The sequence below is a fragment of the Papaver somniferum genome, unplaced genomic scaffold (genome assembly GCF_003573695.1).
Source record: "Papaver somniferum cultivar HN1 unplaced genomic scaffold, ASM357369v1 unplaced-scaffold_18, whole genome shotgun sequence".
Lineage (NCBI taxonomy): Eukaryota > Viridiplantae > Streptophyta > Magnoliopsida > Ranunculales > Papaveraceae > Papaver > Papaver somniferum.
Window position 1 is genome coordinate 9009472 of NW_020627707.1, and position 23448 is coordinate 9032919.

The window sequence follows — 23448 nt, forward strand, 5'->3', positions numbered from 1 at the left end:
GCTATACATATTTTTTTTAATACATACTGTATTTCTTTGCGTATCATGTTTATCTCCAATTGTAATTAGTTTCAACCGAGTCAACTCAAACATTATTCCCAGAACAACTCGTACGGTCATATACCAATCCATATCGAGCAAGACAAACTTCCAGCAATCTGATTGATATATATGGTGCTGTATGACATTCAATATGGTCCCGGGCGTCATCAATAGGAAGGCAGAGCTGGGCCAGCTGGCCGCAATACCCTACAGCTACAACACCATTAATGAGATTCTGACATTCGGAAAGAACCAGATTTTGGGCATACCAAAATCTTCTTAGACATACAAAGCATTAGTCCTAACTTGGGTGATCTTATAAGGGTACCTTATGGGATGGTTCAATTACCTATATGCCCTTAAGTCCTTTAAATTACTACTAATCTATCCCTAATCCTAATACAAAACCTATAATCAACTACACCTAAAATCAGTTTCATTCACATTCTTCTTCTTCCTCTCCACAGCCGAACTCATTCACCCTTCCCTTTCTTTTTTTTTCATCGCGGAAATTTAATCGTCGATTCGTGAAAATTTAGTCGACGATTAAACTCATCTATATAATGGGTCGTCCGGAAATGAGAATAAGAAGGTTAGTTCTACAAACCCATCTCGTATTTGATGTTTTAGATTGGTTTGGTCGATTTAATTCGTCAAAATCATGTTTCTGCGGCGGTTACAGGGTATGGTTCGACGCAAAACAAATCTTAGATGTGCGCCGAGCTGTTCTTGAAACTGAACCCTGAAAGTGCATATGAACGGCTTGGCGTATAATCGAAATCCGTTTTGAGCCGAACTTAGTGACACATAGACTTATATTTTAGGATCGGCTTATTCGATGGTGTTAGTTTTGTGCCGAATATGTTTTGTGAATTTCAGAAATTTTGCATGTGCGTAGGATCGGCTTGTATGGTAGTATTAGTTTTCTGCCGAATAAATGTTGTTTGAATTTCAGAATTTTTGCATGTGCTTAGAAGAGGGGTCGTGGTTAAATGCCCTTAATCAAATCCACTTCTTTCATCAACAAGTCGATGCATAGATGGGAGACTCTATAAGTTAATTCCCGTAGCCAATTAGTACCATAATTCTTGTGTCTAAACATAAGGTCATGCTCGAACGCGGTTTTAATTCTCACAACATCACTTTTGAAATATTCATCAATTGCATCAAAAATCGTGACAAAAGTGTCAACACAACCAAAAAGGTTCCTCTTCAACCGATAATGAGCCGACTCTACCATACTTGTGGCTTGGTTGTCGAAGTGTTTGTGCCGATTTGTGAAACAACTCACGAACCTTTCTTTATTAGGTTCCAACACATCTTTGACCAAGTAAGTAATGACATCGGGGTAGGCGGTCTTCTAATGCTTAATAAGCATTTTAAAATTTTCTTCATAGACATCCTCGGTGATTGACCATATCAAAGCTTCCCATTCGCCTTGGAAAGCTTCCCACAACATCTCATTATGTTCATATGCTTTCAAGAATTCCTTCTTTTTCTTTACTCGTGTCTCCAACGGTAGCTTAGCAATATTCTCTAATTCTTTCAACTTAAGTGGTTGAATTATCGATTGACATTTTTTCCTCACATTGCACCATATGTGAAACGTACAAAGAAAATTGAATGCATCCGGAAATACCTTCTTAATAGCATACATCAACGATGAATCTTGATCGGAAACAAACACTTTAGGAAGATAACCCTCCCGGAAGATTAACTTCAATTGTTCTAACCCCCAAACACAACTCTCTTTCTTCTCTTTTTTCATGAAACAAAAAGCCACGGTGAACGGTGCCTTTGCCGAAGTATGCCCCACAATGTTCATCAACGACATCTCATATTTATTAGTCTTGTACGTGCAATCCAATATAATAACTTGTGGGAAGCATAGAGTCAATTGGGCGCATTCCGGGTGGGAAAGGAAAAGGTGTGTGACTTGACCGAAGTCATCCAACTTCTTTTGGCAAGCGTAGTTATTCTTCACCCCTAACCACATTACTTGTTGCATCACCATTCTACCTTGCAAATTGAGTCTTCTAATATTTTGTCTTGCATTGTAGATAGTTTGCATAGTCGACTTGTTATTCTTGTTGTCCGCCTTCAATTTTCTAAGAATCCTAGAAGGTGGCAAACGTGCCCGTGTCATTTTATCCACTTCTAGCATCTCGTCGGGTTTGAGTCGCGCTACTTTCGCATGTCCATGAAGGTCTTTGGGACGTGGGTGGTTATGACGACAATCCATATCTTTATTCATTATCCAATATTGATCTTCTTTGTTCATGGACTTATTCTTGAGGTTGAAAACGATCTTGAAAGGGAAATTTCTTTTCTTCGTCTTCGTCCTATTCTTTCTCCCGGTCTTCCCAACGTATATAGTACCCTTTTTAACCTTGCTAGCGCCGGTTCCACTACGCTCACAAATAATTTCAAACCGATCCCATCGGATTTGTTGTCCTTTAACTAGTACAAAATTTATCTTCATCGCGTGTTTCTCAAGCCAATCCAGAACTTCTGGTTTAGTTTTCCATATCTACGTTCATTCCAAAACAAGTAATTTGTAATAAAAACTTTGGAATATTCCGACAACATTAAGGTAAACAAAAGGTTCTTACATACCAAATCATTTTGGAAGTGATCCTTGGTATCCTCGTGAATTATGTCTACTGGATCAGGTTGATTTTCCATGGGTCCAAGAACGATCTACAAAGAATATCACAAGGTTAAACACTAGAAAGGGAATATAATAACAAGGTTCGGCGCATTCGATAATCACATTATGTGCCGAATTATAAACATTTACAGGTTTCGGCTTATACGATATCCTCAATATGTGCCGAACCACGAACAATATTTTAACCCAAAAATTAACAAATTCATGTTCGGCTCAGACGATAATCATATTATGTGCCGAACCTTGAACATAAGAGGTTTCGGCTGATATGATATTCTCCATATGTGCCGAACCAGTAACAATATTTCAACCCAGAAATTAAAAAATTATGTTCGACACATACGATTTTGGATATGTAAGCCGAATTAGTAATGATTCTATTCCGGGTTATTCAGGATGTTGTTCGGCTTACTATGAAACTTTCATATAAGCCGAACTAGTGTCTAGAAAAAGGGTTGGAATTGGAAATTATAGGTTCGGCGCATGCAGTAAACAGATTCAGTAAGCCGAACCGTTCATCAATTGGTAGATTCGGCTCATAGATGTGAGCCGAACCTCAACCTGTTTCGCCGAACCATAATTCAAAAAACCTAACTTTTGATAATTGAGAGCTATAGAAGTGAGATTAAGTATAGGATATAAGTGTACCTGTGTATTAAAAGCATTGGGTTCCTCATCAATGTCTTCATCATCAGGATTTGGCTCATAAAAATCATCATCTTGAGTTTGTGTTTGAGTTTGAGTTTGAGCTTGAGTTTGAGTGGGTGTAAAATCATTCTCATAATCTAAGAAATCAGCCATTTCTGGATCATTGTTGTAGTTGATATGTATTTTCCTAGGTTTTTTAGATGAATGATGACCCTCCTCATCCTCCATTGAATCAAGAATTAAAATTTTCTCACTTTCTCCTTCTCTTTCTCTCCTTCTTAACCAAACCAAAACTTTGATTTTTTTTTTCCTCAAATTTTTCATCTAAACAAATCTTATAATTCTGAAAATTATTTTAATCACTAAATAAAATATTTAACCACTAATCAAGATTATTAACACTAATACATAAAGGGCAGATTTGCCATTAAAAAAATTTGGGTTAAGGGGTTATCTGATTTTGCTATTTCACAACCTTTTTTGTCTTCATTCAGTATGCCTTGGAAGATTTTGGTATGCCCAAAATTATAGTTCTTCGGAAAGACATCACTTGTGCAGTGCAAGCGGCAGTTGGGTCAAGACTACTCAAGAATATATACTTAACTACATCGTACTGGGGATGAACTAAAAAATGGGTTACATGGCTTGAAAATTTGGAACGCGTTCGAGCATTCGCCACCCGCCTTCTGGTCCAGTCCGTGCATCAATTGAACTAACCCGCAGAACTCTAAAATTTAGGTAACCCGTGTTGACAGAGTTTGGTGTGGCTATTTTAATTAGGGAAAAATATCGTTTGGTCTTTTTTTAGGTGGGCCCATGTCTGTTTGGTGCTTTTGCAAAACAACTTTACTGTTTGGTCCATAATTATTTAAAAATATAAAACAAACAAAAATACCCTTCTGTGTTAATTTTTACTTATTTTTTTGTAGCAGTTCATTCTGTGTGATGAACCATCAAAGTTCATTCTTACAAATGAAAACCTAATAAAAACCAAATTAAATCACATATGAACGAACTTCATTATTTCATTAAAATTCTACAAAAATTTCATTATTAAGAACAAACCAGAGTTCATTTCTGGAATGAACTCCTCATAAAACCCATATAAACCAGAGTTCATTTCTGGAATGAACCCCTCATAAAACCTATATAAACCAGAGTTCATTTCTATAATGAACCCCTCATAAAACCTATATAAACCAGAGTTCATTTCTGGAATGAACTCCTGATAAAAACCTATATAAACCAGAGTTCATTCCTGGAATGAACTCATGATAAAAACCTGTATAAATGATTATGTTCATCAATAGCAGAGTTCATTCCAAAAATGAAGTTCATTTCATTAATGAAGTTCATTCCAGGAATGAAGTTCATCTTAAGCAGCAGCAACAACAACAAAACGCATAAATCTTCATCTTCAACAACAACAACATATTTCTAGGGTTTAACGAGTTCATCGTCATCATCATCTCCAATCGCAGCAACATCAAGAAAACCAAAAAACCTAATTAAATCTTCAACAACAGCAGATCTATCTTGAGTTCGTCTTCATCTTCATCACCAATCGCAACAAACATCAAGAAAAACAAAAACCTAATTAAATCTTCAACAACAGCAGATCTATCATTGACAACGACAACAGTAGTAGAAGATGAGTTCGTTCCATCAAGAAAACACATCAAAATCTTCATCACAAATCAGAGTTCATTCCTGAAATGAACTCTGTCATCTTCATCTTCTTCATCAGCAGCAGCAACTCATCTTCATCATCTTCATCCTCTCCATCATCAGCAGCACCAACAGACGAAAAAACATCAAAATCTTCATCACAAACCAGAGTTCATTCCAGAAATGAACTCCGTCATCTTTATCTTCTTTTGTAGATTCGAAACTTACCCAAGCATGTGAAGATGATAAAGGTTCATCATCATCTTAAATAACAGTAGAATCTTCATCCTCACCGTCTTCATCATCAAAAAAAAAACGCAAAACTTCATCGTATTCATCATCATCATCATCGTTCATCTTCTTCATCACTAGCAGAGAAAAAAATAAAGAGAAGAGAGAATCATTCATCATCATCTTCATCTTCTTCATCACTAGTAGAAAGAAAATAAAAAAGAAAAAAAAAGAGAGAAATTATATATCTGAAAATATAGGAGAGAAAGTAAATCTGAGAATGATTTCTTCTCTCTTACTTTTTGACTATATATGGTCCTAATCTAAAAGGGTATTTCTGCCACTACAAGATGACAATTACATCATCCATGACGTCATCGGAGAACCAAACCATAATTTCTAGGACCAAACTATAATTTGTATTACCAAATAGGATCAAACAGACAATTGACTAGGTCAGCTAGACTAGACTCTCTCTAATATATTATTTGTAGGACCAATTGGTATTTCCTACTTTAATTAGTGCATTACTAACGAATATTCCATTGTTCTTAATTTGTTAAATTTGTTTATCCTCTTATTCTTTTTTGTTGAGTGCCTTCTCCAATTTGAGTAGGCGGAATAGTGGAATACAAGTAATGTTGCATTATTTCAATTTATTAAGCAAATAGTGTAATCTAATCTTATCTTTGGAATTGATGGACCACATAATTATCTAGTATTTGTACTAAGTGTGGTGTTTCAATAAATAGAGAACTTGTACTTGATACAATGTCATTACAAATTTGTGACTAATTAGGAGCAACAGCCAATATATACATATATATATTTCATTGCAAGTTTAGTAAATTGTTTTTTCTGTAGTAGTCTTTTGTCTTAGTAAGATACTACATATGGGGAAGTTTTTAAACATAAATGTTGGTATTTTCGGTTCCATGTTTATTATGGTAGTGATGTTGTCAGTTGCAAACGTACAAGGAAAACTCATTTATGGTGCAGTCCGTAGAGCAACTGCTGAAGGAAGTATACCTGTTACAGACACAAGTTTGGATGAGGCTGGTGGCGGGGGTATTGGGGGAGGTATTGGTGAGTCTGCTTCAAGTGTTGGTTCCGGTATAGGCAACGCTGCTAGGGGCACTGGTGAGGGTGTAGGTAGCGCTGCTTCAGGCATTGGTTCTGTTGTAGGTCAGGGTGCTAGTACCGCTGGTTCTGGTATAGGTCAGGTGTTGCGGCTGCCGGTTCTAGTAAAGGAAACACTGCTGGGGGTGCTGGGGAGGGTATAGGAAACCTTCTTGATGGTGTTGGTGAGGGTTTAGGAAACCTTGTTGGGCGCGAGCATATAAATAACGCTAGTTCTTGTATAGGCAACGCTTCTCGGGGTGCCGTGGAATGTGGGGTGCATAATTGATTCTGGTGATGCCGTGATGCTGATAAAGGCTCCACCGGAAAGTGATGTCTCTTTGACTGTTAGAAAGTTGATACGATTACAAAGATATCTTTTTTTTACTCGGTCAATAAAATTAAGTAAAAAAACGAAAACTGTACAAGACTAGGCCAACTAAGAGGCTAGCCGTGAGGCCATCCACTAGTTTAGCCTATTTGAAATGAAAATAAACCTCTTCAGGCCATTCTACAGATAGAATAAAACCTGGCCTACCCTCATAAAACTCAAAAATATCTTCAGCCAACAAACAGGCTTGCTTGGTCAAAGCATCAGATGAAAAATTAACTTCCCTATAACTATAAATATAGCGGATGTTATTGTAAAAAGTCTTCGCCATTCTCCACTTCTGCATTAGCTGCCATGGAAGCTTACCCTTTTGGAAAGCTTGAATACAACTCATCGAGTCTGAGCGAATGCAAATATTTTTAACATTCCACCTCTTTGCTAGCAGCATCGCACCATAAATTACCGCACACACTTCTGCATAATAATTAGTTTGCCAACCAAGGCCAACACAAAGAGCTCCAAGCACCGCCGCATTCGCATCACGATAAGTAACACCAGCACCGGCCTGGCCTGGATTACCAAGTGAAGCCCCATCACAGCAAATCATGATTTCATCTTGATTAGGAGGTGACCAACTATAATAGGGCTGCACATGGGCGAGTATAAGCTAAAACCAACCTCGCACCCACAGACTGCAGATTTTTTTTCATAACCAACCCCGCACCCACAAAAAACGGGCGGGTTTTGTTACCCGCCCGCTACGGGTTGGGCGGGTATGGTTTAAACGGGTTTAAACCCGCTTTATATTCAAGAATTTAGAGTAACTTCTATTCTCCTTGATTAAGTGAGAAAAAAACCAAAACCCCCAATATATTCATACCTAGGAAGTTCACAGATAAAGATTAAGTGTTGAATCTGTTGATTTTGCGATTGTTGTCGATTTCTGGTGAAGATTCGAAGTTGTTGTTGTCGATTTCTAGTGAAGATTTCTGGTAATTGTCGTTTGTAGGTGAAGAAGAAGAACTGAGGAGGAAGAAGAGGAGAGGCCGAACAGAGAGAAGAGTGTAGAAAGTGAATGAGGTTTATCAGTTATCCTATCTACTAGTATTAGGGTTTCATAATGGACGGCTATGATTAGTTTTATCTAATGGTATATAATCTGCGGGTTTTTTGGACGGGTATGGGCGGGTATTAGCTTCAACCAACGTCGCACCCACAGACAACGGGTTATTTTTTTCATAACCAACCCCGCACCCACAGCGGGCGGGTATGGACTAAAAACCCACGGATTTAGCGGGTACGGGTGGGTTTGGGTATCGTGGACGGGTCTTGTGCAGCCCTAAACTATAACCTCAATTGGAGTCGAAATTTTGCACGATCTATGCAACACTTTAAAATAATTTAAGATGCGCAATCTTCCACATTGTTATACATATGACCCTTCATTCTAATTGAGTTATCACGGATTATCTGATAGACCCTGCCTTTAAAGCCAAGCCATTGAACTGCCATATCTTAAAAAAAAAGCTTTATTGCGCAACCTCCATAATTCCGTGACAATTGCAATATTTGCAACTAGCCACAGGCGCTTTATCATATCATGCTACGCATGATTACGGAGATATCACCCACACAAGTAGTAGTTCTTGATCCATGCACATGCACATCAAGATTGTATAAAGTTAAATAAGAAAACAGATGAAGAATAGGTGTATGCTATTAGATTTTAAAGTGTTATCTTAATGATGGAGGTGTTCGGTAAGTGTTATAATAGCAATGGATTATGAGGCCATAATCCATTGAGATTGTTTCTTATTTGGTAACCTTTGTGTAACAAATTGTGCATAATGACAAATCTGAGAAGAAAAATTGTTCAAGAAAACAAGTAAAAACTTCTATTGGATCATAATGATTCTTTGACGATAGATATTTTTTTCTTCTCATTTGACATTAAATATTAGGACTATTATGGTGTAAACAACTTAGATATTTTTTCATGTCAAGAATAGTCTTAGGTTAAGAGTAGTTATGGAGAAAGAATCAGAGGTTTCCTTAAAGGAAAATGAGAGAGAGAGTGACAATATTTATATTACGGAGACAAAGAGATAATAGACATGGAGGACCATTACCAGCTGTCATTCACTCACAGGATAAAGACGCCAAACCACTAGACATTATGGTACCAGAACGATGTTGCCAAGCTGGGAGGGTCGATCAAAAAAAGTCGAAAAACTCTAAATTTGATATTGTTGTTTGTACTCATTGTGTAGATCTCTTTAAAATCTTTCCAACGAGATAAAATTTGTAAAAATTTCAAAGCACGAATTTTTAGATATGTTAGATTTTAGTTTGCTTGCCAATTATATCCCTGAAAAAATAGGATCCACAAGAAATTATAATAGTTGGACTAAAAAGGAGGGACATTTCCAGTTTTTTAAGAACGCGCAATTGGAGGATATGACTTAATATCCCCATCCAATAACTTCTGTTAAAGGGTGATTTTTGGATATGGAAATACTAAATACTCTTTAGTATTTTAACTTCTTTTCTTCTTATCTTCTCCTTCTCATTCTCTTTTCCTTTACTGCCGGCTCTTCTCTTTGATTTTTCATTTTCTTCATCATCGATTTCATCGTTGTATCAAAAATTTCTTTGGCAATTAATTTATTATATAAATATATATACTTTCTTGAAAGAAACCTAATCATCGATTCGTTTTAAAAGAATTCGTTTATGTTAAGAATCAAAAATTGTAACTGTAAATTTTCAGTTTCAGTTACTATCGGCATTGTATTCATCATGAATACCATGTCGATATCTAGTGCCGGCATGGATTTTAAGATGAGTACCATGCCGATATCTTGTGCCATCATGGTTTTTAGGATGAATACCATGCCGATATCTTGTGCCGGCATGGGTTTTAAGATGAACACCATGTCGATATCCTGATAGCTCAGAAAGTCTCTCCCAAAATTTGTTTGTGCCGGCATTGTCGATTTCCAAGTGTACTGAGTCGATTTTTGGACAAAAACATACAAAAAATCTTGCATCATGTGCCGGCATGCTCGATAATGATATTTCTATGCCGGAAGTGTACATACAATTTCATAATCGGGGGATATTGTGTATCGGCATAGTGAACGTATGAATACCATACCGATTTGGTCCCTGCCGGTATAGTATTCATACTTTTACCATGCCAGGAATGAGTTTTTCAGGCGCAACAATGGCGAATTTAATGAAAAAAATCCAATTTTGAATACATTAATACCTATATATGAGTAATTGGAGCACTTATATGTTCAGCTTGTTTACTTTCCTGGGTTGGTTCTTCACCTAAACCTTCATGATCATAAATATCTTGATTTGATGTTGTTGCATCAACAATGTTTTATTCTAATGATTATCAAACTAATCTATTAACTTAACTAATTATATTTAACCACTAAATATGATTAATAAGGGGTAGATTAGGAATTGTATAAATTATTCGGATATGGGAGAACTTGATTTACAAAAGTATCCCCAATTAATAAAAGTATCCCCAATTGCGCGTTTTTTTTATTAGTAACCGTTTCCAATTTTTTTTTATCAAATTGCACTTATTTTAGACTCCATTTTATAAAAAATGTGACCATAAAAGGGACTCCCTCCCTTCGGACCTTCCGATCGGTCGGCCCAACTATACATAGACTTTGTTAGTTAAAGATTTACATAACAAAAACGAACATGGTTATAACAGAAATGTAACAATAGAAAACAAAAGAAATGTAAGAGCAGAAATAAAAGAAAAAAAAATGTTATCACAAACACTATCTCAATTACCTCCCTGAAGCACAAGGGTCTTTAGTACCATACACATACATTTTGTTAGCTAACGATTAACATAACAAAAACGGACATAGTTGTAACATAAATGTGACTGCAGAAAACAAATAAATGTAAAAGCAGAAATAAAAGAAGAAATGTTATTACAAACACTATCTCAATTACCCTCCCTCAAGCACAAGGGTGTTTAGCACCCGAAGCATTTTTTTCAAAAATTCAAATGTTGGACTTGCCAAACCGTTTGTGAAGACATCAGCTACATGTCTTTAATGGATATGTACTTAACATGCAAAATGTTGTTACGAACAAGCTCTCTGACAAAACGAAAATATATAACCAAATGTTTCATTCTAGCGTGGAACATGGGATTAGAAGTCAGGGCTATAAAACTCTTATTATCACACAAAACAAGTGGAGCTTCTGTAATAAAATTTGCAGATCCCTCAAAATTAGTTCTTAAAGTCAAATTTTAACTGGTCATGTAAGGACCCTCAAGCTCGTAAATGCTATTAGACTAGTCAAGAGACGACTCAGCCGCTAATACCTCGATTAATTAGAGATGAACCTTAATTAATAAAAATTAATCTAACAACGATCTAGATTCGAAACTAGTACCATTAGATAGATCTTGAAAAATTAGTCAAAATAGACTACTCGAACGTGTCATTCAGACACCGGACGAAGAAGATATCACTGGATCATAGTAAGAAGGACAAATAATCATTTTTGCATCTAGACCGACCTGGCTGCCCGTATCAATTTATTGGGTGTCTTAATAATTTTCCTTGGTCTTATCGTCAGAACCCATCGAGATAAACTCGATCCCAGCTCATTCTTACTCGTTCTTTCTTTCTTCTTCTTCTTCTTCTCGTTTTCTCTGGTGATTTTGTGAGATGATTCTGAGGTCGAATTGAAGTGAAACTTAGGGTAAACATTAGGATTTGATTACTGGTGGTGGTGTTGATGTTATATGAGCTTGGGAGAAGAAGGAGGGATGCTGTTGAATCAATTAGGATTCTGTTCTTGAGTTGGAAGAGTGATTACGAGGGGTTTTGAGTTTCTTTTAGATGAAGAATCGAATGGGTTGGTGTTTAATTAAAGTTCTGAAGCTGTTCTTATGAAGAATCACAGAACCAGGTAATTTACGGTTTCAATTAATTCGATTTCCTTCTTGGGATTGTTGTTATTTGATTGAATTGGTATAGGGGTTGTGTTTGATTGAAGTCTAAATGGCTATATGAAGTTTAATTTGATTTAGTTATGAATTGATGTTGCAGGGAATATTTGTATGAACTGAGAAATTGTGTGTGGCTGGTATTGAAGTTTTAGTTATGAATTTCCGAGTTGAACTGTAGGTGATGATGTTTAGCTAGATGGTCTGAGTTAAGTGAGATAGCAATTCATGAGCTGTTGAGATGACAATATTGAACTTGAACTGAACTCAAGAAATGAGGATGTATAACAGATGCAGGTATGAAGACATGAAGTCAATGAATTTGAACTGAAATTGCAGATGTAGAGCATAAATGTTCTGTTGGTGTTTATTGTGTTGAACTGATAAAGAGGAATTGATCTCAGTGGCTTGAGCAAGCTAAATCAAGTGCTATTTCAGGTGGAGGTCTTGAAAATGTGCTAGTGATGAATGTGATAGTAGAACTATGTAGACCTGCAGTCTATTGAGAAGGATTGGTGATAATTGTTGCTGGGATTGATGTGGAGTTTTATGTGTATGGAGAGGATGATGAAGTCAAGTATGAGCAGTTAGTGGTGGTGGTGGTGTTAATGCAAAAAGAATGTAGTTGAGTTACAAATGTACACAAGGAAGGATTGATGAATTACAGAGAATGAAGCTAGTATTGTAGTGATTGTTATGCTAATGCTGTGGTGCTGAAGTGCAGTGGAATATGTTAATGAAATGCAACTGAATTATGAAGTGATGGGTTATTATGAATGGTGATAAATCTGCGGTTGTTCTCCAATGACAAAAATGGATATGTAAACAAGATTGCAGTTAGAGATAGTTTGAGTTAGAACTAAGGAGTTGTATTGCTGAAGTTGTTGTTAGTGATAATAATTGTATGAATTCTTGTTTGTTGAAATTTAAACCTATTAGTCATCTTAGTCAGTTAAATTGACTTATCTGAATAGTTTGGTCTGATTGAGTTGAATCTATTGAACTCAGTAGCGACTCGCCTGACTCAGTAAACTGAGTTAACCAGTTGACCAGACATTGTCTAGTTTGACCGAGTTGACCTTGGACCATTTGACTTCCCTTGACCTTTGACTTGGACCTTGACTGTTAGTTTGACCGTTAGTGACGGTCAGTTGACTCAGATGGCCCAGGCTTTTGGTTAATAGGTGATAAGAGATTTTTGGTGGTTGTAGTAATGATGATAAGGGGTATCGTTCAAACTCGAACTTGTGAAGGTAATGGATTTTCAGATTTAAAAATATATATACAAATATTGACAAATTGGTAGAGAGGTACTGGGACTAATGATTCGGCCAATCTTCATAACTTAAGGCTTAATGATTTATTCTCAACAATAATAGCTCAAAACATATATGGACTCTTATTTTGCCAAAGTCGATTCTCAAAACATTGGTTGTAAATGTTAAGCATGGAACATCAAATCACCTAAGCTAAGCATGACCCATCTAATCAAATAACACCCAATTTAATCAAATCATATTTCACTTAATTTTTAATGCAAAAGTCTTAAAAAGAATTAATAAAATTACCCATTTATGAAGCTCGGCCTCCTCCGTCGCCCCAGTGTTGGGGTTTAAATCATCATAGTAAAAATGCTCTCAAAATATTTCATTGATGCTCAAAAGTGTTTTACAATGAAGAGAAATACAAGAAATTGATGTAAAACAGAACTCTGCGACCCACAGAAGGCGTCCAGAATCAACGACAAGCTGAGGTGCTGTTGTTATTGAAGAACTACGACCCACAGACGACAGTCGATTTCACTGTTGAGGAACGACTGCTGCTGCGAGTCCGTTCTTCGTGTTCTTCAGGCGTGTTAATGGCAGCAACAGCAGCAGGTAAGTTCTCTGCAACTCCTCCTGCGCCTCTCTGCTCGCCTCCAAACCTCCCCAAACTCTCGACAATATTCTCTCACCTCTCTCCACCTCTTATATACTTCACAGCCCCAAATAACTCGCTTAAATCTGAGTTTATCTCCCTTTTTCCTTTCCCTCAAGTCTCTGTCTTCTCTTCAACTACAGGTCACGAATATCTGCTATTTTTCCTCTTCCTTACGCGCTGAGTTACTCTTAACTTTCCATATTGATGTGTATGAATATTAGGAGAATATTGACTGCACTTTCACACGTAACTTCCTTGATTATTTTCTCCAGAAAAGCCGATAATAACTCAACGTCCTGTTTACTTCCAAACTCGGCTCCTAGCCAAATTTGATACCGTCCAGCAACCTCACCAGGCCTGTTTAGTTAATTATAGCCCATTCGTAACAAATCCAGCAATTGAATCTACTTCTAATTCGTCCATAAAATCGAACCTTAATATCAGTTCCGCTGCAAAGTCCTTTCCCGCCAAAATTCTGTTTTAAACGTGAAGAAGGGTGTCCCCCTATCCAGCTCCGGTGTCCCTTTAGCAGCTGCCTGGAAATGGGTCACCCCTTAGTAATTAGGTTACCCCTTATCCAAAATCGAGGGTCCGTATAGTGATTTTCTCCCACGAGCGCAAAAACCATTTTTTTAGCCAATTTCGCCGCAAAAGCTTATTTCTCCAGAAATACCTACAGGGACATAAAAAACCATAATAAGTACAAAAATGGGTACTAACACAATATACAATTGGGCTATATTAGACACATAAATGCGTCTATCAATAGGCCTGTTTAGTAAACTTAGGTTTTGGAGTCAGTTTTATAATTGAACAATGAATTGGACCTTGTGGTCCGGTTTGACCTTTGGTTTCTTCTACAAGGGTGTAGATCTTCTTAAAACTTATCTAATTGAATGTAGAACCAACCCAATTGAATTAGTAAACCTTTATATGTGCTAAGATAGAATAATAAGATGCAAAACATAAATGGGCTTAGAACCATTAGATGGTTCACTTACCTATAACTAGAGAATTGTATGAGATTATGTTACGAGCCTTTTGACTACTTTTTATAATACTTGTGTGATTAACAGTTAGTCTATATTAACAACGAAGGATTCCAAGGATGAACCAGTGGATTGTGGATTTCAAGGTAGGCGTGGCTTGTCATCAAAACAGGTGGAAACTCTGTAACCTTCTTGTAGTCATTGAGCCTTCTTTCTATTGCGAGCATGATGAGTCTTTATTACTTTTTGGAAAAACAGGGGTCTAACAACACCACCCAATATTTTGCGTAGCAATCTGTATGGACAAACTCCGAAATACTTTGCTAGAGAATCAACTAGACAGTCAGACTCAATCTAGATTGAAGTATCTTAAGGAGTCAATATCTCTCACTTGTTTTGATTTACTCAAGCTAAAACAATAGGGAGTCTTTAACCAAACACAAGGAATAACTTGGACGGTACCAAAGACCAATATCCAAGGATCAATCAATATCAATCAACAACCAAAGGTTGGATTTCCAATTGATGATCTTAACGCACAACCTGTATTATTTCAATTACATAAAATATAATGCGGAAAAGAAATAACATAGACACCAGAAGTTTTGTTAACCAGGAAACCGCAAATGCAGAAAAACCCCGGGACCTAGTCCAGATTGAATACACGCTGTATTAAGCCGCTACACACACTAGCCTACTCCAAGATAACTTCGGACTGGACTATAGTTGAACCCCAATCAGTCTCTCACTAATTCAAGGTACAGTTGTACTCCTACGCCTCTGATCCCAGCAGGATACTACGCACTTGATTCCCTTAGCTGATCTGCCCACAACTAAGAGTTGCTGCAACCCAAAATCGCAGACTTGATAATAAACAAATCTGTCTCACACAGAAAAGTCTATTAAAGGATAAATCTACCTCCCACAGAAAAACCCTAGGTTTTGTTCCGTCTTAAGATATAAAATCAAGGTGAACAGGAACCAATTGATAATCCGGTCTTATATTCCCGAATAACAGCCTAGATTAATCAATCACCTCTCAACAATCCTTCTTGACTACACAAGCGGTTTGTCGAGGAATCACAAACACTGAGACGAAGATGTTTGTGACTTGTTTATCTTGCCTATCGGAGAATTCTCATGATCTCAAGCCAATCAAATATTGTACTCGTACGATAGAAGATGCAAGATCAGATCACACAACTACGATAAAAGTAGTATCGGTCTGGCTTCACAATCCCAATGAATACTTTAAGTCGTTAACCTGGTTTTAGAGAACAAAACCAAAGGTTAAAGGAGAATCGACTCTAGCGAGCGCACTAGTATCACACAGACGTGTGGGGATTAGTTTTGCACAATACTAGATGTCTCCTTTATATAGCCTTCAAATCAGGATTTTGCGTTAGTTACAAAGCAATCCATATTCACCGTTAGATGAAAACCTGATTTAGATTCAAGCTAATATTTCTCAACCGTTAGATCGAAAACTTAGCTTGTCACACACACTTGGGTAGATGTTTACTGGGTTTGTAAAAACCGTGCCCAAATGTGTACGTGTATGTTGGTTCAACATAGTAACCCGAAAGGTTAACCATATGAGCATTTCGTATTAACTTAGTTCTTCTTCACCATAACTAGTTCAATTGACTCAAATGAACTAGTTAGAGAGTTGTTCAATTGCTATGAGATCTTATGTAACTACACAAGACACAATTGAAACAAAGATGATTCGGTTCGATGAATCGGCTCATGAACTTCATAGCCACAGTTTTCATAAAGCATTCCTTAGTAATTTAAGTTTCATGTTCAGAGCACATCTTTAGATCATAACCACTTAAGCTCACAAACAAGTTCGCGGACTTAAGGCAACCGGCAGAGTTTTCCAAACTCAACAGAAAATCTCTGCAAAGAGACTTCCGCCAGTTCGCGGACTAAACACGCAAACGAGTTTTTGGAAAATCCCAGCAGAAATTCTCGGTAAGAGAACTTCCGTCTGTTCGCGGACTGGGTTCGCGGACTTGGGAAAGCCAATTCCTCCGGTTTCTCTCAATCAACAAAGTTCGAAAACTTCGGATTAAGGAATACATGGTTATGTAATCTAAACTCTCATTCCAATCATTGAGACATTCTCAGAGGACGTTATATAGCCGTTATTCACAGACCGTTTCACGTCAGAGCAATTCTCAAAGTAATTGAAACTTTTCATGACTTTCGTCACTAGGTGAAGATAAACTTGATCAAAGCGAAACGCTTTACCAACACATGATTTTATATAATCTCAATTGTATATATTATTACTGCTCGATTTTATATTTATTATTGCTTTTTATGTCCCTGTAGGTATTTTTGGAGAAATAAGCTTTTGCGGCGAAATTGGCTAAAAAAGTGGTTTTTGCGCTGGTGGGAGAAAATTACTATACGGACTCTCACTTTGGATAAGGGGTAACCTAATTACTAAGGGGTGACCCATTTCCAGGCATCTGCTAAAGGGAGACCGGGACTGGATAGGGGAAGGTCACATTTCTTCACGTTTTCAAACATTCGTTTTGGCGGGAAACTGGCAGCAGCAAGGAGCAATTTTTGTGTGAGAATCTTTGGGAAGTTTTAAAGAGATTCAATTGTGGAATTTAATTGGGCTGGACTTACTAGAGCAAAACAGGGTTTGTGTGTGCGTTTGGATCGAACATGTTGGGCTAAAATGGCCGGGAGAAGTGAATCAAAGTTCAACAGGGATACGTATTCTTTCTGTTTATTTTCAAAGATTTTGTGAAGAATTTTGGGAGATTTTTACGCTGGATAAATATGTACCTAGTCTTGTTCAAGTCAGAGGAGAAGTTTGGAGAGTTAGAATAGGCCAGAAGACGCGTACAGAGAGGATTGAAGTGAGATTTTCTCTCAACTGTTGACCGAAGAGAATAAAAAGAATATTCATAGATAAACTCGGATTTGTGGATTTTGCTGGGTATAAAAAGGCTGGTTCGAGTACTAGAAAAGTTATCAAGAGTTTGGGGAAGGTTTGGGACGCAGAGGAGCGAAGAAGGATTAACAGCAATTCCCACCTGTTGCTGCTGCTTCCATTAGAGGACCTTGAAGAACACGAAGAACAGACTGCACAAAGCAGTCTTATTTTCCGCAGCGTCAACAACATCAACGGAGTATCGTTGCTTTACTGCAGTTCCCTGGTATCGTTTCTTTCTGGACGTATTTTGTGGGTCACAAAACCATTGTTTTATAACTTTTGACTCTTTTGATCACACTTTGATATTTGAATTAATATTTTGAGTGTATGATTAATATGAATAGCTAAACCCCAATACTGGGATGATGGAAGAAACCATTCTTTATGCATGAGTAATTTTTATTTAATTCTTTTATGACTATTTGCACTATTATGAATGGAATTATGATTTTTATTGATTATTTGTGATTTTTTCAGATGATGTATGCTTAATCCATGAGAATCTTGATTCATCATGCTTATGATTTACATCTAATACTTTACAAAATCTATTTTTCGCAAAGAAAAGAGTCGATATTTGTTATCATTATAAGCTATAATTGTCTAGAATTAATAGTTGATTCGCATGAGTATAAGAATTGGTGGAATCCTGAGTCCTAGTATCTCTTGATCCTGTGACAAATTTTGTATATATTTTTGTTTTAAAAATCTTTTCAAGTCCGAGCAACGAATCCTTATTTACTGCAATCGAAATACTACAACAAAATGGCGCCGCCGACCCGGACTTGTATATAGATTTATTTTATTTTATTTTAGGTTTATTTTGTTTTAATTATTTGTTCCTTTTTACTTTGTCTTTTTTTTTCTTTGATTTACAGGTTCGAAGTGGAGCACTAAGGACTTGGACTTGGAGAGGAAAAAGCTTAAAGCGAAAAGAGAAGAAAAGAGGACAATTTTAGGATTTAATTTTTAATTTTTAATTTTTTTTAGAGTGTGTGAGGAAAACTGTAACTATTTATTTTGGACTTTGGACTTTAAACAATTGGACTTTTTTTTTAACCCTACGGAAGGGTATTATTAAAAAAAAAAAAAAAAAATTAAATTGTGTGCAAGGAAGGAGGGTGATTACGATATCACCTCGGCCCCTCGGGTTCGCACACGGCATAGGAGTCGTGGCCCGAGTCGAAGACAACGGTTCATCCCCCGTCTGGTACGGGAGGTAAGTCCATCGAAACACTCGCGAATCTACTGTAAGCGAGTTACTGTATTCCTTAAGGTGATTCATTGATTGAGGAAGAATTTGGACTGTTTTTAATTTCCTAGTAAAGGGCAAGGCCTGGCCAAATCAAGATAAGGACTCGGATTTCATCACCGTTTCCTTCTTGCCCGTCTTAGGAAAACAAAACCGAACGTGAACCTAAGATTTAAAATTTGGAATAGAACGAGACCGATAGGGTAACGAGCTTAATAGGAAACTCGTTCGAAAAATATTGGTTGCTCTTTAAGCACACTTCAAAGTTCATGATGGTTTCTGTGAGTTGAATGCGTGACTGCGCCTCCTTGTGATAGCGGTGAGGCCTTGGGTATCAAAGCTCCACTGAGCTTCCCTCGCCTCAATTCAACTTACTTTGACTCGGATTGATTCCAGAGGGGTGTGCTCAAATTGTAATGAATTCTTTTTCGGAGGAATAGAAGCTGGTCTAGAAACAATCTAAGTGGATCCATCATGCTTGTTGTTTGCTAGATTTTATAGGTTTGATTTGGTCGAGTCATCCTTGTTTGTGATTGTGTAGAATTCCCTTGCAATTAAGAATGTCGAACTGGTATTATAATAGCCATCAGAATGAATATAATTATCCAACTGAACAATATGGACATTATTATGACCATAGTGTGAATAGTGGTTGGGAACGCCAACCTTTTGAAGGTTATGGGTCATACCATGGTGAGCCCAATTACTATCCACACGTGCATCAGTCATACGAGCAAGAATATTATAGTACTAGTTCTTCGTCTCTAGAGGATACAATCAAACTATTGAAAAGTAGTCCTTATTATGATCCTTCAGTTCCTATTCCTTCTCTAGAAGAGACTCTCAGGAATTTAGCTGAGTCATCACGTCAGTTAGCTGAATCGACGTATAAATTAGATGACGTGAATAACGTAGTTATGGACGAAAGAACTGCAACAACAACTGAATCTGTAGAAGATATCCTCAATAGATTAAATCAAAACTTAGATCCTACACTAAGGGAACTTTCTTTGGAAGAGACCCTTGAGAGGATAGCTGAGTCGACACGTAGACTTGAGTTAGAGACGAACGAAAGTATTGCTCGAAATAACTTGAATTGCCAATATAGTGTATCCAATAATACCCTTGAGAATGAAGATAGTTTTTCACATAATCAAGATAACGAGGATATAATTGGTAACACTACTTATTTATATAAGGTTTAATCATCTTCGTACTATTATGATGATGAGGATAGTAGTGATGAAGAATCTGAAATATGTAGGCATAGTGATCAGGAATCTAGTAATCCAATTGAGATTTACAATGATTATATTATTTCTACTTCAAATCCAAATAATTTTTATGATTATTCACCTATTCAAGAGGACGAGGATTTGATTAGAAATACCACCGTTTTAGACGATGTAGTATTTCCTTTTGATTACGAAGCCGATAGTGGTTTAGAGGAACGGGTTTATTCTGAAAATGCTGTTTTAGAGTCTAGCGACTTAGAAACAATAATCTTAAATGAAGAACATAGACCCGTAGAAATGAGTAAAGATGCACTACCTGATAAAAACTTAGAAGAATCAATTGACCACTTCCAAGAATCTGATGATCTAGAAATTAGGGAGATTGTGACTAGTCTATCTAGAGACACTGAAAACTCTAAGTTTGGGGGTGATTATCACTTTCCTAATGCTTTATCTTTAACTCTCAGAAAGTCCCCTCACATAGGACTTGATATCCATGCCTCAACCATCTTACAAGATTATCTTCATACTAGGTTTCCCGAACCTAATGATGTCCTGAAAAAAGTTCAGTCGTTAGAAACCCATCCTCTGGTTGATGTGGTTTGCCCAGGCTATGATACCCAGATTGACTTTGTTTTCCCACCAAATAGTTTTCTTCCAATTGTGGGAACGTTTAGATTTCAAATGTGTCACTTATTAAGTTCTGAGACTAAGCCTAAGTACTTTAGGAAATTAGAATCGACACATTTGCTTCAGAATGACCACTACTCTGACTGTGGTCAACTATGTAAGTCATACCTAATTGACTTAGAGGATCCTAAATTATTTAGGTTATTTTGTGATTCCAGGTTCTTATCTGAGTTTTTCCAGACTCTAGGACCTAATAATTTGGATCCTACCTATGAGGAAATGCATCCGAGGAAAATAGTCTATTTAGACCCCTTCATAGAACCTGAACCTGAACCACAATTAGCGATAGTTATCCAGAAACTAGGTAAGGGCATGTTAGTCTTGTACATTTACTTGGTTCATTGCAGTTTCCTTTTGTCATCTCTTTTTGGTTTTAAAGACCCACAGTTATTCCGGCTACTGTTATACGGTTCGAGTTGACTAAACCTTTTCTATGTCTGGCTGAAGACTTTAAACTTAGCACTTCTTGGGAGGTAACCCAATCTCATGCAACACGATAATATCTTTCCTTATCTCTTTTGCTTCAAATGGTAACAGTTTCTCCTTGTTCATGCTTTTAATTTCATCTTTAGAACATTGAGGACAATGTTAGATTTAAGTTTGGGGGTATGGGAGAAACTTTTTAGTTGCAGTATGAATAAATAAACTCTAGAGCCTAGAAATTTATGCGTATTTAGGATGGCACTAACCAATCTAAGTGGATGGAAGCATTTTGGTTGTAGGAGTTGAGGAACCAATCTGAATAGATGGAAACATCTAAAGAGTCTATTCATAAAAGCACAGAGCTCAGGTGTTAGAAATAACATGATAGTTTCACCATATCTCGTTGAGTCCTTTTCACTTCTATTTTTATTTTATTTTGTTTTTAAACCATGTTTCTCTAAGTGATAGGTGGGGCCCACGATTCAAGTTGTTACAAGTGCTAGGATGAATTAGAGTGATTGCATTACAAAAAAAAAAAAAAAAAGTTGAAAAAAAAGTTGAAAAAAAAAAAACTGAGACCAGACCATTTGACCAAAAGGAATAAATTCAATAAAGTCAACCACTGGTACCCTTGTATATGCCAGTTGTGTTGACCTAGAGTTAGGTTATCGACCACTGGTTCCCTTGTATATGCCAGTGTGTTGATATTAGTCAGACTAGTACCTCAATCCATTAGGATAGGTTCATTTTGGCGGAGGCCTTCAGACAGATATGGGAAACGCCGTTCACTTAGTAAACATCAAAACCATCTATGTTTTTCTATATCCATCTTCTTGATCTATCCATGTGATTAGTTTTGACTCCGGATATTGATGTCCATAGTGCAACTATTTAAGTAGAGATCTGTCACTTTATATGAATTTTAGTATGCTTGAGTCAAACTCGTGTACATCAATTGGAATTTCACATCAGGGTACTTCCTCTTGTAGTCAATAAGTATGCCAACCAAGGAGATTCTTTAGTGCCTTCCAAGGTTCGTTGTACATAGCTAGGGTCTGGAGTATTAAGGTTTTTTGGGTATATCTCTAGTAAGACCTCCCGAGACTATAACTCGGCCACTAGGGACACCTAGGGGTTTAAAGTCTTATTGTATACGCTAAATGCAATCGACGATGCCTGCGACAGTGAGTTAGATTTTATTTTTTATTTGATTTGCTCGAGGAATAACAAATAATAAGTTTGGGGGTATTTGATAGGCACATTTTTGAGTCTTATATAATCTCAGTTGTATATATTATTAGTGCTCGATTTTATATTTATTATGGCTTTTTATGTCTCTGTAGGTATTTTTGGAGAAATAAGCTTTTGCGGCGAAATTGGCTAAAAAAGTGGTTTTTGCGCTCGTGGGAGAAAATTACTATACGGACTCTCACTTTGGATAAGGGGTAACCTAATTACTAAGGGGTGACCCATTTCCAGGCATCTGCTAAAGGGAGACCGGGACTGGATAGGGGAAGGTCACATTTCTTCACGTTTTCAAACATTCGTTTTGGCGGGAAACTGGCAGCAGCGAGGAGCAATTTTTGTGTGAGAATCTTTGGGCAGTTTTAAAGAGATTCAATTGTGGAATTCAATTGGGCTGGACTTACTAGAGCAAAACAGGGTTTGTGTGTGCGTTTGGGTCGAAATTATTGGGCTAAAATGGCCGGGAGAAGTGAATCAAAGTTCAACAGGGATACGTATTCTTTCTGTTTATTTTCAAAGATTTTGTGAAGAATTTTGGGAGAGTTTTACGCTGGATAAAGATGTACCTAGTCTTGTCAGAGGAGAAGTTTGGAGAGTTAGAATAGGCCAGAAGACGCGTACAGAGAGGATTGAAGTGAGATTTTCTCTCAACTGTTGACCGAAGAGAATAAAAAGAATATTCATAGATAAACTCGGATTTGTGGATTTTTCTGGGTATAAAAAGGCTGGTTCGAGTCTTAGAAAAGTTATCAAGAGTTTGTGGAAGGTTTGGGAGGCAGAGGAGCGAAGAAGAAGGATTAACAACAATTCCCACCTGCTGCTGCTGCTGCCATTAGAGGACCCTTAAGAACACGAAGAACAGACTGCACAAAGCAGTCTTATTTTCCGCAGCGTCAACAACATCAACGGAGTATCGTTGCTTTACTGCAGTTCCCTGGTATCGTTTCTTTCTGGACGTATTTTGTGGGTCACAAAACCACTGTTTTATAACTTTTGACTCTTTTGATCACACTTTGATATTTG

The 23448-nt window shown here is 37.1% G+C and overlaps 1 protein-coding gene and 1 long non-coding RNA gene across 2 annotated transcripts; one reads left to right on the top strand and one right to left on the bottom strand.

Moving 5' to 3' along the window:
- Nucleotides 1-6855: 6855 nt before the first annotated feature.
- On the bottom strand, nucleotides 6856-7317 carry LOC113338020. Its single transcript, XM_026583545.1, has one exon. The coding sequence runs from the start codon at nucleotides 7315-7317 to the stop codon at nucleotides 6856-6858; it is 462 nt and encodes a 153-aa protein (XP_026439330.1).
- Nucleotides 7318-11345: 4028 nt separating this feature from the next.
- On the top strand, nucleotides 11346-12669 carry LOC113337881. Its single transcript, XR_003354473.1, has 2 exons — nucleotides 11346-11675; nucleotides 11816-12669. It is a non-coding gene; the product is annotated as an uncharacterized LOC113337881 (long non-coding RNA).
- Nucleotides 12670-23448: the final 10779 nt, after the last annotated feature.